The 18,304-nt window shown below is 49.0% G+C and overlaps 1 protein-coding gene across 1 annotated transcript in view; it reads right to left on the bottom strand.

The window, feature by feature from the left end:
• Positions 1 to 16,384, bottom strand: part of mib2 (mindbomb E3 ubiquitin protein ligase 2) — a 35,887-nt gene extending 19,503 nt beyond the window's left edge. The window contains exons 1-3 of the mRNA XM_035382199.1: positions 16,125 to 16,384; positions 5,695 to 6,048; positions 1,823 to 1,994 (exon numbers count right to left, since the gene is read on the bottom strand). Of these exons, the coding sequence (XP_035238090.1) occupies positions 1,823 to 1,994; positions 5,695 to 6,048; positions 16,125 to 16,221 (623 nt within the window). The 5' untranslated portion in view covers positions 16,222 to 16,384. The remainder of the gene's footprint in view (positions 1 to 1,822; positions 1,995 to 5,694; positions 6,049 to 16,124) is intronic.
• Positions 16,385 to 18,304: the final 1,920 nt, after the last annotated feature.

An 18,304-nucleotide genomic window follows, 5' to 3' on the forward strand; every position in this document is an offset into this window, starting at 1 on the left:
GAGAGAGAGAGAGAGAGAGACAGAGACAGAGAGGGAGAGAGAGAGAGAGAGAGAGAGGGGGGAGAGAGAGAGAGAGACAGAGACAGAGACAGAGAGGGAGAGAGAGAGAGAGAGAGAGAGAGAGAGAGAGAGAGAGAGAGAGGGGAGAGAGAGGGGGGAGAGAGAGAAAGAGAGAGAGAGACAGAGACAGAGAGGGGGAGAGAGAGAGAGAGAGAGAGAGAGAGAGAGAGAGAGAGAGCGACGCTTCCACACTGGCCTGCTCTCTCGCCGAGGAAACGCAGGCAGGGAAACACCCAGCGGGGGGGACGGCAGATTTGAGGAAGCGGGCACGGAGGGGAATGCCTGGTGCTTTATGTAGCGAGACCAGCCATGGGAGAGCGGAGACTTCATGAGCCCATAAACGGGCAGCCATCACCCGCGCACCAATCAGCACCAGGGTCCCGGTGACTTCTGCCATGCACTGCAAAGTCATTTGTAAGGCTGTGCATACGGCTCATAAGTCTGATGCTGACGGCCACAGTACGGCAGCACCCAGAGCCGTCCCTCCCACTAGGCAGATTATGCACTGAGCCTAGGGCCCCGCCTTCTCACCCAGGGCCCTGCCTTCTCGCCCAGAGCCCCGCCTTCTCTGGCTGGGACCCGCCTTCTCGCCCAGGGCCCCGCCTTCTCGCCCAGGGCCCCAGCAGCAGTAGCACTGGATCCCAAGCAGGAGAATCAGAAGGTGCAAATATTTTGGAGGGGCCCCCAAAAATTCTAGGGACAGCTCAGATATCCACCACCCACTGCAGGAGTAATAAGGACTCACGCTTCCATCGCAAACTAACCATCAGGCTCCAGTGACACTTGGCTATGGTCACATGACAGAGCCCAACCTCTGGACGGTTTAGATGGAGGGGTACAGGGTCTGTGAATCAGCTCTAAAATAGGATTCCCAACACAGAGAGCATCATTTACTAAAGATGATCTACTCACACTGTGCCTCTCCACTTATCTGCATAGAACAAGACACAAGGTTCAGAGCCATTCACTATACTGCCAGTTCACTACAGTGCCAGAGAGAGAGGGGGGGGAGATATTATTTTGTAGTTTATCATTTTGCTAATAGCAGGGCCGTGTCTTGTAATGTACAGTTGGATGAGTTCCCTCTTAACGAACCTTGTTAAGAAAGTGAGCTTCAGAACTTGACAGCTATGCAAACAGCCATTGTTTTCTTTTGTCTCTTCACTTACCACATGCACACAAACGCTCACGCTCACTCACGCAGACCCACCCACACACACACGCGCACGCACACACACACACACACAGAAGCGCACAGAGACACACAGGTGCACACACACAGTGATTTGCTGTGGGTGTTGTACAGAGGAGCGAAAGAATAGCTGCTTAACGAGAAGTCCTCTGTTCTGAATCTCCTGGACAGCACAGCCAGACAATGGATGCAATAGGCCAGCACGGCCTGTCAGTCACATAGTGCCAGTGGGTGAGGGGGAAGGAAGGGGGGGAGGGGCAAAGTGATGCAGAAGGACCAATCAGAACAGAATGGTAATGGTAAATGGACTGCATTTAGATAGCGCTTTTATCCAAAGCGCTTTACAATTGATGCCTCTCATTCACCAGAGCAGTTAGGGGTTAGGTGTCTTGCTCAGGGACACGCCCAGAGCGGGGATCGAACCGGCAACCCTCCGACTGCCAGACAACCGCTCTTACCTCCTGAGCTATGTTGCCCCAGCGGAAGGGAGCAGCTGTAAAGTGCTACAAACCGTGATGTCATGACAGGGCGGGGCCAGGCGGGGGGGGGGGCGGGGCCAGGTGTACTCACGGTTGGGAGTGCGCTGTCTCGTAGCGCTCGAAGGCGTGGCCGAGGTCGTGCTTGTTGTTCATGTAGCACTGGGTGCACAGGTCGTAGTCGAAGCACACCTTGCACTTCCACCGCATTCCCATGATGCCGTGCTTGTCGCAGCTGTCGCAGATGATGTTGGAGTGGCGGACCCCTGGGCCAGAGAGCGAAGGGACGGCGTTACAGAGCAGAAGGAACTCACAACCGGGCGGCACTGCACATCATCATCATCATCATCATCATCATCATCATCAACTCAGTCTGGGGCAGAACACTGAGCTCTGCTCTCACACATAGGTAAAGGTTTATAACATCCTGGGTGGACAGAATTTGAACTTGGTCTTTCACTTCATTACGGACTAATTCTGGGGGGGGGAGGGGGGGATACTGTACACTGCCCTCTCCTAACAAGTAAAGGGTTATAAATTTAAATAATTTTAAATCTTTAGCGAACAGAATTTGAACTTGGTCTTTCACAACATTACCAACTGATTCGGGGGGGAAAAATACTGTACTCTGCTCTCTCTTAACAAGCAAAGGCTTATAAATTTAAATAAAAAATTTTTAATCCTTGGTGAAGAGAATTTGAACTTGGAACAAAGAGTCCAACGCAAACAACAAATAACAAACATTGCTTCCGGCTCTGAGCACTTTAAGCACTGCCTCTGTTAAAAAGCAAAAGCTCAGCAAAATGGCTCAGTCATCTTGGTTGGCACTCGCTCCTAAATTAATTAATGGAACACAAGCCCTGACCCCTTAATCCAAAAACCCATTTTTTTACTTTATTCATTAATTTACGTAAAAACTATAATAGCACTTGCTGGGCAGCGGTCTTTGGAGTTTGCCGGCTCAAAAGGTGCATTCACTGTCTTCTTAACAACATTTTGTGTGGTCATTTATTTGTGGTCTTTCTGTTTTTGCTCAAGTGAACGTAATCCAACGGACTCCCATGAATAATAAGCAGACTTTTGGGCCGTGTGAGTTTTACTGACAGGAACGGCCCAGAGTCACAACAGGAGGCTTCCTTACAGGGGATCTGGCATCCTGGACAGGCCGCGCCCACCACAGCTTAAATGCAGGTACAGGGAGAGCGTTCCATTTCCCCGAGCTCTTACTGGGGGAACGTCAGATAATTCGCACCACAATGATGCAGTTACTCAGTGACCTTCAGAGTTTCTCTCTTCGCCTCTCCCTGCCAGCTTCTCTCTTTCTCTCGCCCTCTCCGTCCAACATCTCTATCTTTCTCTCTCTCTTTCTCCCTCTCACATCTTTCTTTCTCTCCACACTCATTTACTCGCACGCTCCATCAAACAGAAGTGCAATCCGGTTAATTATGAAATATGTACAGTACATGAATTTGCAATATACCATTTTCAGCCACCCCGCCCCAAACTCCCAGTACCCCGGTTACGGTGGAACCAAGACAGGAAACAAGGTGGGACCCGAGGGGAAGTGAGAGAAACGAAGAAGAAGGACACTGCACATCCCAAAGACAGAGAGCCACATAAGGGAGCCATTTTATAAAACAACAACAACCAACAACGACAAAAAGAGCCTTCATAACCTCATCCTCCCCTCCACGAAAGCCTTTCCCAGGCCATTCTCACATCCTGTTCCTGTTTCCGACGGGGTGTCTGTCGGTCAGCAGATCTCCCAGAAAGCAGATCTCTCAGAACTCCCGCAGCGAACCCAAAGCCCGCTCAACGCCCCGCGGTGGCTAATTAAGGACCGCGGTGACCTCATAGGCTGAGACCTCAGCGTCTCCCGCTGCGGGGTGGAGCGAAGGCCCATTCCATTAAACGCGGGACTTAAAACTCCCCGGATTAAACCCACATCACAAACACGGGCGTGTCCTCGAAACGTTACCGCCGCTGCCCGCTGGTAAACAGTCACCTTCGACTAAAAAGGTCACTCAAGGTCACCCGCGAAAGGGTTAACCGAAGCCATTTTTTGGCGGATAATCACTGCAGAACATTCCACCTGCGGTTTGATGACATTCACACAAAAAAACAAAAAAAAAAAAAACGCGTGCCTCAGCAAACGCTCATAAATAATGGATCTAAATTACACGAAGCAGGAACTGGGAGGAGGGCGCGCGCCTCATCACGCAAGGCTTTTTATGCAAACAAATCATTCAGCGGGCGAGCGACTAATGGATCGCTCAAACAACGCAAACAATTCAGCCCGTGAGAAGCCTTCGCTGCGGCTGTAAATCACGTTTGTCTGGTTAAGAAAAAAAAAAGAGAACATCTGAGCGGATTTCTGCAGCGTTGCCCAGACCGCCCTCCTAAAGGAGACAGAATGTCCAGTTTGACACGCACAGGTTTGGGAACACCATCGCAGTGCAGAGCACGACCGCGGCTAATAAGCACTGCGGCGGTGTGCGGGGCATTAATTCGGTCCAGATTGTGTTGTCGTCCCGCTGTTGCCAAATCATTTAACTTCTTTTGGGATACGAGGCTTTTAAGGGTCTCCATCTGCCGCGGGTGCCCTCCTGTACCCCTCTTGTCAATCCCAGCATGCCTCGCTCCCTCCCCCCTCCGCCCCCGCGGCAGGTGCGAGCGCGCGCTGGCTCGGCAGGTGGGTGGGGGGGGGGCAGCTGTCACGGCGTGCGGCGTGTTAATCGGTCGATTTGGGCAGCGGGCGTGAACGCCGGGACACGCGGTGCCAGTCCGCTCCGGTAACGAGGAGAGAACGCCTCCACCGCACCCCACTGCCGCACCTCTCCTCCACACCCCACTGCCGCACCCCTCCCACGTACCCCTCTGCCGCACCCCTCCTCCACACCCCACCTCCGCAACCCACCACCGCACCACCCCACTGCACCCATCCGCTGCACCCCTCTGCCCCACCCCTCCTCCGCACCCCTCCGCCTTGCTTGCCAACCAACGCCATCAGCTCCACGACCCCACAGACACACACGCGCTTCAGTATAAGGAGAGCAGGCTGGAAATTAAGCGATATTACAAACAGCTTAAAAAGCAAGTTCTTGTGCGACTGTTAAACTTTTAAAATACTGTTAATGCGCATTTAATCTATGAATGAACTTCTAATTAGAATCTCGATTGAAAATCAACAAGATTCCCTGGCAACTCGAGGAAGAGCTGATTAGATAAACACAAACGCAGAGATCAATCTGTGTGTGCGAGTGTGTGTGTGCGTGCGAGTGTGTGTGTGCGTCTGACTGTCTTTGGGAGAGAAATCAGAAATCAGAAGAGAAAAGTCTAAAGGTAGCAAAACCCCTCTTATCAGGATGGTGTTCACTATATGAAACACATCTGTACATGTAAACATGAGATTTAAGTGTATAACAACAGAATGCAGGAGATCAGTATGTACTCTAAACACACTGGCTCGAGGTAATCTTTAAAATAACAAAGCTCTTAAGATTTACAGGTTCAGGCTTCATTCAGCAAAACTGCAACACACCTTGCGTGCGCTCCCAAGCATTCTAAGCATTTTTTAACAGCAGAACCTTTGAGCTGCAAGCACTTTGAGAATGACTGTCATTTGAAAAGGATCTTGCCTTTACCACAGCCCTTCTTTAAAAAAAAAATTAATAATAATACATTTTTAAAAACAAGCCACTTTTACTTTGTATGTATAAAACCGTTTAATTTAACAGCTAATGGGCTAAATGAGAGGCAGGGTCTCATTAAGACAGTAAACGACTGAAGGAGAGCACGAGTAAACGAAACGGGTCAGTAAAAATGACGTGTGCCCATAACGAGCAGTGCCCGAATTCAGCAGAGCCTGTAAATGAGCAGGGCACGTCCCCTCATCGCAGGCCCCCTCTGAGGGGTGGGGAGGGGACGGGGCGGGGCGGGGGGTCAGCCGAGGCCCCCGGGACTCACCGATCTGGGCGTTGTCGTACAGCAGCAGGTCGAAGGCGCCCTGGTAGCCCGTGCGGTAGTTGGTGCGGGTGCCGTTGTCCCACTGCACCACCACGGTCTTGTCGGGCGTGGTGGTGCTCCCCTGGCGCCCGATCTCCACCACCGTGCCCACGTGGCCCTCCCCGTCGTCCTGGCCGCCCCACTTCCAGTCCAGGCCGCGCACCACGCGCATGCCCACCTCCATCCCGCCGCGGGGCGGGGGCCTCCCCGGCTCGACGCGCTTCCGGGACCTCGACGCGGGGGCTGGGCGGGGCCGGGGGCCGGCTGGGGGGAGGAAGGGAGGGAGGAAGCTCTCCGGAGACGGCTCTGGGGCGACTGCCAGATCAAAAACAAAAAAAGGAACGCGGGAAAGTTAGCATGGCGAGAACAGGCCGTTCAGCCCATTGGGGCTGGACAGGCTACAGTACTCCAAATCTTAGGCTCCCGACAGGGGGGCCCACAGACCGCTGGGGGTTCTCCAAAGGTACTGTAGGGGGTCCCTGTTCAGCTGGCACATGCACAGTTATAACCCGCCCCCCCCCCCTTCCCAGGCTAGAACCTTTATAAAACTTTTCTTAAATATAGGCAAACCCTTTTTTCTCTATGAAGGGGGTCCCCGGGAAGCCTTTGAGCCTGGGTTTGGGTCCCTGGATCAAAAAAAATGCCTGGACTAAAATACAGTATCCAGCGATGTGCCAAGTCTGGTCTTTGGTCTTGAACACTATGATCTGTGCTTGTACTGCAGGTCTTGGTAAACGATTCAATGCAGAAACAATAAGAACACAAATAAACGACCGAACATTTAGTCAAATCGCTACTCCCAGCACTGATATTTCAGTCGCTAACCCCAAACACCAAAATCATTATAGCTCAAAGCAGCATGGGAACTTCCTGTTTCTCACATTCTCACGCCATTTTGAAAAGGCCCCCGGGGGGGAGCTTCCCGAAACGCGGAGGAGCGACGAATCGAACCCCAGGCTGAAGAGCCACCACAGCTCGGCCTCACATCAGCAGGCAATCCCAAAAAATGAGAGCGCCTGCGCGATGTTCCTACGGAGTGGTACGCACAGGCGCGCTGATGTCCCTCGCTTTAGGCTGGAGGGGCATGCCAGACAACTGCTACTTTAGTGAGCAACGGCCTTTAACCACACGCCTGGCAAGCATCACTAAGTTATCTAACGTCATCTCACTTGAAAGGGTCTACCAGTAATTTATGTACTGACATGGAAGCCATCACCCGATAGTCATCTGAGAATCCAGTACATCAATGTATATTCCTCCAGATATGCTTGCAGTCGTTATGCAAGGGCAAATTTTACTGGAACTTTTGTTCTGAAAATGATGAAAACCTGACTTCTGTAGAAGCCCATTCATTGGTCAAAGCACCATTACCTCATGATGCACTGCAATGAGTGCAGAAGTTCACACTCTCTCAGTGGACATCAATATGAAGAACTGTTGCAAGACGTTGCATAATGCTGTGCTTGACACGCATTTTTAACACTAATGTCATGAGTCTATTGCCGCCTTTGGCTACACTTTCCGTCAGTACAGTTACTTCTTCTGTCCGTCTAATTTGCCTGGGTTACACCAAGTTAAAACTGTTCGAAATTGGCACACACGAATGAGCACACGTTCGCGTTTCAGTGTACCTGCTTTCTGAATGGCCAGCCAAGTCTTCCTCTCTTAATTGAGGACACGTGTAAAAATTAACTGCTCCCAAGCGTGAAGCTCGCAGTTAAGCGTTTAATAGGTCTGACTCAGGGGGTGGAGGCCCTCTATAATCGTTCCCTCTTTTCGTGGGTCGTTTCACACCTTCGGTTTCCGAAACACAGAGGGGTACCCGCTGCTACAACCTGCACCGTTACCAACCGCCTTCGCTTGCATCACCCGGGCCAGCTACCCGCTGTAAACATCGCTTCACTCCCCCAAAATCTTGCACCTTTCGGGGAACTGGTCACCCCCACAGAGTCTCAATCTGCAGCCAGGACTGCAGCAGGTTTGTCTGAATAAGCAGGTCACATGGATTAATAAAGATGAGTCAACCAATAGTGCCTCAACCTCTGTGCTGGTGAAACTGTTTTTCAGGGATTCTTCACGTCTCCAGAAAAGTAAATGTAGGTCCTATCCACAGGATCCAGACTACACACCAAGAAATGGTGTGGGTGCACCAGCTATCAAAGTGGGAAGCACATAATTCTGCCAATAATTATACTTTTGTTTTCTGCTGTATCAAAGCCAAATCCAAGGCAAAGAGTGCCCCAGGCAGCCATTTCATTTTGAACCCTACTGTTCATTTTCTGTGGCTGCAATTTCTACCTGGCAAACCCTTTACCAGATGACATATGTTCAAAAAATACTTTTAAAATGTTATTTGAAATGCAAGGACTTCATGTGAGGTTTAATGGCATCCCACAGTCTTTGGATCACAACTTACAGTTCCACTTTTTGGATGGGGTAGGGTAGGGTTGACTGAGCATGGGGTACAGGGCAGGGCTGACTGTGCAAGCATGTTCTTTTACATTAACACCCTGTTAACACACAATTACCCTAGCCTGTATGTCTTTGGACCGTGGAAGGAAACCCACGCACTCAAGGAGACAACATGCAAACTCCACGCAGGAAGGCCCCGGCCAGGACTCGAACCCGGCACTCTGCTGCTGCAAAGAAATAACCTGCTATTTTAATTCTATTCCATCACGCCCCCCTCCCCCAGCTGACAGCTGGCTGATCTCATCACAGGCACCCGCCTTTCGGGACAGTGATGTCATTAAGAGAATAAAATACAGAGAGGAAGGTCAAAGGTCAGACAGTCGTGAAAAGGAAGCCATCATCTGGTTCTTAACCACAGATCGCAGGCCAGCGGTGACTGAGCTCTCTGGGGACAATGCAGGCAATTGCGTTACAGCCTTTTTTTTAATATAATGAAAAAGGCTAGAAGCAACTCTATAAAAAGACACATGCTGGGCAAAAAATTGGAGAGAGAGAGAGAGAGAGAGAGTGTATGTGTGTAAATATATGTGTGTGTGTGTGCATGAATATGTGTCTGAATGTGTGTGTGAGTGTGTGCGCGTGGGCAGAACAGACGGAGCTGCAGTACTCATCCCACACACACACACACACACACACACACACACACACACACACCTCGGCTTCCCGCTCAGACTGCGTGAGGCACACAGCCCAAGGCGAAGCTTCCCAGCCGCCATACCGCCCGTCTGCCTGGGCAGAACACTCACACAGACGCCAGAAAGTCAGAACCCTGAAGAGAAATCACGGAGGCTTTCCCACACACGCACACACACACACACACACACGCACACGCACACACGCACACACACACGCACACACGCACACACACGCACACACACGCACACACACACACAACCTCAGCTTGGCAACATCGAGGCTTTTTTCTTCTAAACAGTGGGAAGTCATGCTTGAAGTTAACAGAGCAGCAGCACTACGTATAAAGCAGCTTGCGTAACAGGCACTTAAATAAATATGAAGATTTCAGCAACAATTCCTTTAGCAACTAAAGCGCAAAGGGTCTGTACCCTTGATTGAAAGGAAAAAGAAAAAAAAAAACATTCTAAGCAGCATCTCTGGTTCCATATATCAACAATGATGTTCAGCAGTCCACGTTCAACAGAATAGCCGAGCACATCTTGCTATAACCAACATGTGGACGCAACTAGCTTGCACTGAAGAGCACCCCAATTAAGGATTTAACACTGTTCCCACCTACGTATTGTCAACCCGGGGCCAAATTATTTCATAATTATTTCAGAATTTTGAAAAAAACATATTTGTTTTCCTTAATGTGCCATCAGCTGTGAGCAATAAAACCACCCGGCTACTTCGACATCCGCGTGAACCTGGCCAATTAAAACTGACCTCTTCCTCTGCATCCACGGCTCAGACAGACGGTCATTTACAGAAGAGCGCGCAAGCCAACTGCCACCACCGAGAGCGAAAATAAGCCAGAAAAAAAAGGAAAAATGGTCAGCATTCACTCTGTCAACAACTATAAAAAGACCCATTTATAGAGCACAGAAGAATGCTAAACACAAAGATGGTGGCGCACAGCTCCAAATCCTACAGCGACGGCTCCCCGCAGAACTCACCCGGGCTGAACTTGCACAGGAGGGCTACGAACTCGTCCTCGTCGGCAATAACGACGTACGACCGGCGGCACGGCAACGCTTGCGCCTCCATGGTTACAAACGAACGGAAGTCAGCGGAGGGGGAAAAAGACAGAGCTGTACAGGGAAGAGAGAAATTTGCCCAGCCTGGCTGCCAAATTCTGCCCCCCCCCTCTCAGGGGTACCGGCGAGAGGTACAAGGTCGTCTTCAAATCCCTCCGCCGCGCTCCTGAGCGAGGTACGCGCCGTATCGCTAATCTCCCGAACTCCGACGCTTCCCCTTCCTGTTTTCGGCGAGCGGGCGATTCCGGCGGTCGGTCGGTCGGTCGGTCGGTCAGTCGGTCGGTCCTTCGTTCGGCGAGCCCTGACACTGCCATCCCCGGACCCGGAGCGGACGGGGTAAATATCGATCGGGGGGGGGGGGCTGGCCGCGCACCAAACGCGCCCCCCGCTTCCCAGGGAGGAGAAAGCCCAACACCGCCCCCCCCCCGGGGCGTCCCGTCAGAAAACACCCCGCGCGCGTCAGCAGGAAGGGTGAATCAGAGACAGCTCGCGACTTCGCGAGCCCGCAGAGGCGCGGCTGACTGAGCCCAGCCCGGGTCTCATTATCGCCCGCGGCTCGACGGCGTTAAAATGTGACGTGTGGGGGGGGGGGGGGGGGGACACAAAATCATCCGAGGCCAGGGAAGAGAGGGGGATAACCAGGGGAAGAGCCGTTCTGCCTTTCTGCTGTTCAGCGAGGCCGGTAAAATGGCCGTCATTTGTGCAACATAAAGATAAGGCTTTAGGGCATCGGTGAGCACAAGCTATCTCGCAAAGATAACAACTACAACGACCGCAGAGAACGCAACGACACGGCCATGCGTAGACTACTGGGAGAATGAATCACGATCACGAGTAAAACAACCTTTCAGTTAAATGAAAGAAATTACGATTTTACTGATGGCGATGGCACTACAGGACCACGATCAGTCATCTTCCTGTAGAAATACATGTAATGATAACAGGACACCGTCATGCCTCATGAACCCATTAAATAATGATTGTGGGGGTGCTGCTGGGTGGCTAATCCAGTTAAGGAACCGTTCTGGTGTGCGTGTATGAGCCCCACGGTCTTAGATCGAATCCGCAATCGGCAATGACTGTGTCGCCAATGAATGGGAGGGTTCAGTCAAACGAGGGCGGGAATTGGGCAAGTCAACTTTTTAAAAAAAAATTTTAAATAAACTATGATTGTTGGAACCTCAGAACAATTACTGGAACTGTATGTACAATAATGTGATCGTTTCAAAGATCAACCCGCCTGACTGGTTTTAACAGGCACAGTGCAAACACAGGCACTACACCAAGGTCATAAACTACACTCAACACAGACATCAGAAGCGATCTTCTACACACGAGAGGCCGCAGTCCTCCTGTGTTTGCACACCGTGCACTGCGACTTGCGAACAGGAGGCTATTCGGAGAACAGCACGCGTTATCACAAAGGTTATCTCCTGCAACACCAATCGTAGCCTCCTGCAGAAACCGGTGGCTGAGCAAGCGACTGAACCAACGAGAGGACCGACGTCCAAAGTAAGGCCGCGCCGCCCCCCGTCGACCCGCTCACAGAGAACCGGCGTGACGAAACCACGGGGCAAACGCCACCGTGCGACTCCCCAGCGACGGCGCAGGCCCGGGCGCGGCTCCTTCCGCGTAGCGCTGAGGCGAACCGCGAGCCACCGATGCCGTTGACATGCCGGTGACATGCCGGCGCTGCATGCGCTGCAGAGAGAGTTATGCGTGTGCACAAGCACAGAACGCCGTCTGCCAAAGGGGGACGACAGAGTCCTGGCACTCAAAAACAAGGCTGCCTCAACGTCAAGGTTAGAGAGAAATCAGTGCGTGCGCACGAACACAAACACACACACACAGGAAAAAAGCACACAGGGAGGGAGAGAGACACACACATGCACACGCATACATACACACAGAAGTAAAAAGCATACAGAGAGAGAGACACACACACACACACACACACACACACACACACACATACATACACAGACACACACACACAGGAAAAAAGCACACAGGGAGGGAGAGAGACACACACATGCACACGCATACATACACACAGAAGTAAAAAGCATACAGAGAGAGACACACACACACACACACACACATGCATACATACACAGACACATACACGCACTCACACACACTTACACTTGCACAAACACAATTCGAATAATCCAGTAGAAGCTGTTCTTGAAAGATACCTGAATATGTTTCAACGTTTGTTACCGATCTCGTGACAGAACTGCAAAGTACGATTTGATAACCTTTCATTCTGCTGTGGGAACAAGAGGTAAAATGGCAACAGCTATTAAATATAATGCTAAAAGCCACAAAGACTGAGCACTGGAGACACCCCCCCCTTTGAGCTGTGTGGACAGTAACGAGCCCTCAAAGGACAGGACCGAAAATCACACAGATGAGACCTGCAGTACCGGAGAAGGGTAAATGGTAAGTGGACTGCATTTATATAGCGCTTTTATCCAAAGCACTTTACAACTGATGCCTCTCATTTACCCATTCAAACACACACTCACACACCAACGGTGAAAGGCTGCCATGCAAGGTACCAATCAGCTCGCTGGGAGCTCGTTTGGGGGGGGGGGGGGGGGAGGCCCCCAGAGAGGCTCTGGTGAGGCACGGGAGCTGGCGCGGGTCCGGTCAGGAGCGGAACATTCCGGGTGCCTTGCGCCATCAGTCTCCCAGGAGACAGCGGCTCCCGCTGGCGGGCGGAGGACAGCGCCACCCAGGGGCTCGGTCTTGCCCCGTCAGGCCATCGCTGCAGCCCGCCCCCACACCACTCACCCAAAACTTCAGCCTCCCTACAACGCACACACAGCACAGGGCCCAGGCTTTTTACACCACGGGTCACATTGCTTACACAGGACAGCAACCAGGGGTGCACCGCCGCTATTCGGGGAAGGAGTCGTTTTGGTTCAACGGCGCACTTCCTGCCCGCCAGCACACGCAGGAAGGAGCGCTGGTGTAGGAGGGCATGCTGGGCACTTGGCGGCGTTCCCCCCCGGGCACGCCACCTGCCAGGGCATGTCCTTGCCAATCTATTTCTGAAGGCTAAGACTGGGAGGGGGGGCGGGGGGGGGGGGAATAAACAGCTCTGCTACAGCAGATGGGCAGCCCGGGCACACTGCTGGGATTCTGGGGGGGGGGGGGGGGGGGGACAGAGCGAGATAAAGAGGGACATGGAGCAAGAGAGAGGAAGAGGGAGAGAAAGAAAGGGAGGGTGTGAGGAAGAGGGAGAAATAGGGAGGGAGGGAGGGAGGGAGGGAGGGAGTGACAGAAAGGAGGGAGGGGAGAGAGGGAGGGAGAGAGGGACCCAGAGGGCCTCCCTGTGAGTCCTGCATAGTTGCCTCCCACACAGCTCAAAATCTTATAAGGGGGCGGAGCCACAGACTTCACAGGACGAGGAACTGGCGGCACTGTCCTGATTCTGAGAGATGTGACAAAAATCGGAATACTAGCATTCGAAGGAAGCTCGCCACTCGACTTGTTCTTCAGTGCTCTTTCAGGTAATGATATTTAGAAGGTTTCCAAAAAACCTGACTGACTAGCAGTTTCAGTTTTCTGACTGAGAGGCACTTTCAGTTTAGTAAGGATATGAAGAGGCCTATAGCAACAGAAAGGGTAAAATGAACAATGAAGAAAATGTTTTCTTAACAATCTCATAAAACCAGATAAAACTAAATATTTGTTTTATATATATCAAAAACTGCAACCCCCCTCCCCCTGACTATTTCCAGCGTCAGTCTTTTATTTTTTTAAAAGTGACAGCAACGTGCGTTGTTGTATAATATCAAGGTTCATCAGTCCTTCTAAGTTCTATAATATTAGGCACACACAGGATGGATGTGGTCTAAATAAAGTTGTGTTCTTGATCTTCAGACCCTCTCATTTGAGGTCAGAGTTGGATTCTGGTCTTGCGTTCTCTCATTTTGCTGAAGCCATTTTTCTTAAAGTAAACATTGGAAAACAGGCATACATGGGAACACACCATTTTCTGTTTTTTTCATCATGGCTTCTTGAACCAGGGTGTACAACAATGGTCTGACACTGGTTTCTACAAGGCTTTCACCTCAAAGGTTGTGGGTTCGAATCTCCCACTGAAGCACTGCTGTTGCACCCTTGCGCAAGGCTCTGAACCTGCATGGCTTCAGTACAGGTCCAGCGGTATAAATGGGATTGTGTATAAAAAAATGTGATCTGTGCGAGTGGTCTGGATTGTCCCATCGGAGAAGAACCGTAACGTCTGCTGCAGACCACAGAAAATTCCGCTCTGCCAACAGGTCTGCCGAGTCTTCGGTTTCTATGGCCAGTCAACTCCCTTGTTTTGTAAAACCTTGAGCGTTTCACTATTACATTAAATATTCTATGGCATAAATGCTCTGTGGTTGTACATCTTGGTTTCTTGTGCAAAAGTAGTGTGGTGACAGAGAGCAACATTTTCAGGCTGTTCAGGTAGGTATGCACAGAAGCTCACAACATGCAGGCGACTGGACCCAACATTAGCAGAATCACACAGGAAGCGGCAGTTTGCGGTTACATTAGGAAATTATGCAGATTTTGAGAGGTACCGGTGTGTGGCTGATTGATTTTCCTGATTTCACGAGTACTCCCTAGTTCAAAACAAGACTGTTAGTTATCAAGCAAATTGCAGAAATTTAGGGAAGGGATTATTACTGTTCAGATCTCAATGATTGCCTCCAATTTCTGTCTCTCTGTCTGTCTTGTTTGTGTGTGTGTGTGTGTGTGTTTGTGTGTGTGTGTGTGTGTGTGTGTATATATATATATGTGTGTATGCCTAGTCCAGGGCTGCCCAACCCAGATCTACCGTCCTGTACACTTTCAATTCAACCCCAATAGAAAATGTTGATTCTACTAAGTATCAGCTCAATATCTCTAGCAGTTGAACGGAGTGTACTTTGTTAGGGTCGGAGTGAAAACCTACAGGACGGTATCTCCAGGAAGAGGGCTGGGCAGCCCTGGCCTACTCAGTACACTACTGCCCTAGTCAGTAAACCAGGAGTGACTAATCAAGACTGACGACATGTGATGTAGGATTCGCCCCCCTAGGCGGTGTGTAAGACTAATCTCCCAAAATGAGCACCTCGTATGACTTAAATGCGAGGTTTTAACTGCCTCGGGGTTAGAGACAAAGGCCATAGTCCTTGATGGCCCATTCACCCAACAACACTGATCACTAATCAGTATTAAGCAAGTGAGTCACAGAGCAGGCATTGTGCATAATGTGCTGAGCAAGGATCAAAGATCAGCGCTGCTGAGTGGAACAGCGACTGCTTTCAAATGCCCAAAATGCAAAGACACCGGTGACAAAATGGCCGGTAGTCCACCACAAACAGACTTTGTCTGTATGTCAATCATACCACATGCGTTGTGTGATAACCTACATCTCCATTACGCTTAGTATGGTAGTTAGGAGGCTTAACTTGGAGCCAAAATGTTCAACTCACACGTGAGGTGATGTCGTTATTTTCTTAAGCAATGTACACTTCAGTAACCCCCTATAGAAAATACCTAGAAATATAAACGATCAGAATAGGCCGTGCTGTCTGAGTACATTCGGTTAAAGCCGTTCGACTACGAAAGTTAACAGTAACAAGTCATAGGACCTGTGAGGTAAATTTGTTGTTTGCACAGTAAATGTTAATCAAGCTGCTCCAAAAACAGACTCAAAGGGGAAATTGGGCCATTTTAAATATCCTGAAACCTGAAATTGCGGAAAATGTTTATTTTTTTTATTTTATTTTGTAAAAGCACAGACCTTTTTAATCACAGATAGCAGACTGCATCTTGTCGTCGACCCAGCGTTATTCTGGGAACACATCTCAAATCTCACACTCTCCCTCGAAAGATTCATCCAGGTTGGGTGGGCAGACGCAGACCAAAATACGCGAATACAGCATTTTCACAGCATTTAAGCCTACGGTATTTCCACTTCGGTTTTAAAACGTCAGAATAACCTGTTTCCGATAAGGAAAAACGATAGGTATTGGAAACTTTTGAATGAATAATGTAGCTATAATTGAAACAGTTTATCTATTGCACCGTTAGCAGGCTATGTGGCCCGACGCGGGTTGTCATTTTATGTGAGCATTTCTCAACGAATGGGCACGTCCCCAGTGCCCACACACAGACAGACGCGCAAAAAATAATTAAAGGTATTATTACCCATACGTTTCAGGCCGCTACGTAGCATCTTTACCACGCGGCTCTTCCTTTTCTCGTTGTCAGACTTTCCGGCTAACGCCCGCTTCCAAAAGATGATGTTCATTCTGGGACCGCCCCAGAACACAAGTGCCACTACAAGGATCCGTGGGTGAATTAACCTGCCGCAGCAGGTCTGTCCTGTTTGCCTGCGTGTGAACTTTGCTCTTTGTTTTGGAACATGTACTTTTTGCTCTTTTTGACAAGAGGATGTGGCTCAATGTCTTAAACTGGCAAGCTTGAATACATAGAAGTGATTTAGTTTAAATAACTGCTGTTAATAGAGTAGATCCACTGCTTTTATAGCATAAAAGCACTCTCTATATAATTGGAACGTACTTTATAAGTCGCACCCGAAAATTCACCCGCTGTCTCATTGGCCTGCGTTGATAGATCTATATCACACATTTTAAGAATAGTGATACGAACTGAACGTTAAAAGATTAAAACAACTGATGTAATAATCACCGGTTAATAACCAACAAACCCACTAGGTCCATTTCAGCACAATGTTGCAGCTTGAAAGCATCTATATTGACATATTTAATTTTTAAAAACAGACTTTATAAATACAAAATAACCTTTAAAATCCCAAGAGTGTATCAAATACATTTCTGCAAAGCTGTGGCATTTAACTGTTTCATGAGACTTGAAATGTACAATATCTGGCTAATTAAGGGGGGGGGGGAAATATTATTTTGTATTAATTCTTACTTTTTAATTAATTAAATGAAAGAGAAAGATCGCATAATAATATGGATTGTGTTTTTTATTTTATTTCAGGATTCGTTTTGAATTAATTGGAAGCCTACAAGCTGTGCTTTCATATTTTGGTCTCATGCAAAATGCAGTGATATGCATTGAAAAATGCTAATAGCCAACCACCTTTTTCAGTATTTCCATATCTTTAGCTAAGCAGCCATAACAGTGTTAACTATCTACCCCCAAGCAAGAAAGAAAAGAGCTGATTCTCACAATACATAATGGCTAACTAGCTACATGGGTGGTAACGTGGAGTTTTGCTCTTTTTTCAGTTGGACAGGCCACATGTAAAAAGTAATATCATATGCTTTTCAATATAACCATACATTAGGCCTACACAACCATAATAAGAAAACGCAAAAAGAAATATACAGGAGCCGTTTAATCTAGTATTACAAGGGGATGTTGGCCTAAATATTAACCCCACACGCAGTGGGGTAGGTTTCGTTTGGACATTGGGGGGGACACATTAAGCGGGGGGTCTTCCCCGCCCTCAGGAAATTATGAGCGTCAAACACTTCATTTCCTGCATTCTGGTGGATTTTTATGCACCAATTTGTGCCTTTTCTGCATCATTTTAAAAGTCCTCTGCTTCTTTCATGTTTTTATTGGGGGGGGGACAAATGCACGTGTTCTAAATACTGAGGGGGACGTATCCCCTGCGCCGCCCCCCCCGAAATCTACGCCTATGCCCACACGTAATCTCTGAGATTTCAAAAACAAGACTTGGACCCACTTACTAACGTAATCAAAAAACCAAACAAACTATACTGAAGTGCTCAGTGTATTTATCAGAGAGTAACTGGGTAAACACTGGACTGCCTGCTGAAGTTATGTAATTTGCAATGGGTCAAAGTTTTGTCTTTGGTCTTACCCAGGACAAATTCAACCCCCTCACCGCAGCCTGTGTGGGTTTAGTGGTGTTTTTTTAAGATAAGGTATTTGCATTAGCACCAGCACTCACTAACATTATCATTTCACGCCGAGATGCCGGGCTTTTAAAAATAGATTTGCATCAGTTAATTTAATCAGGTAAAGGAAAGGTGTTGGTCTGCCTTCCCAGTTCAACTCAAATAAATTGATTATATATTTTTTCCTTCTAACTGTAAGGATAACTTGATTTTTATTCTAGAATACTGACCTACTACACAGCAATGATTGTGGGTTAGAAGCATCTCGAGCCCTGCTCTAGTTTCCTGCATAGTAGGACACTCTTATAGCGGAATTTACTATACACAGAAACGGTACGTCTATTCTTCGTGATGCATTTACGAAAGGAATTCTTCACATAGCAAATTATTTATTCGTCAGCACTCCGAAAACTCGTCATAATAAAAGAAAACAAACATCCCGCATTTTGATTGGAATACAACGGACAATCCTCTTTT

This window comes from Anguilla anguilla, chromosome 11 (assembly GCF_013347855.1).
Source record: "Anguilla anguilla isolate fAngAng1 chromosome 11, fAngAng1.pri, whole genome shotgun sequence".
NCBI lineage: Eukaryota > Metazoa > Chordata > Actinopteri > Anguilliformes > Anguillidae > Anguilla > Anguilla anguilla.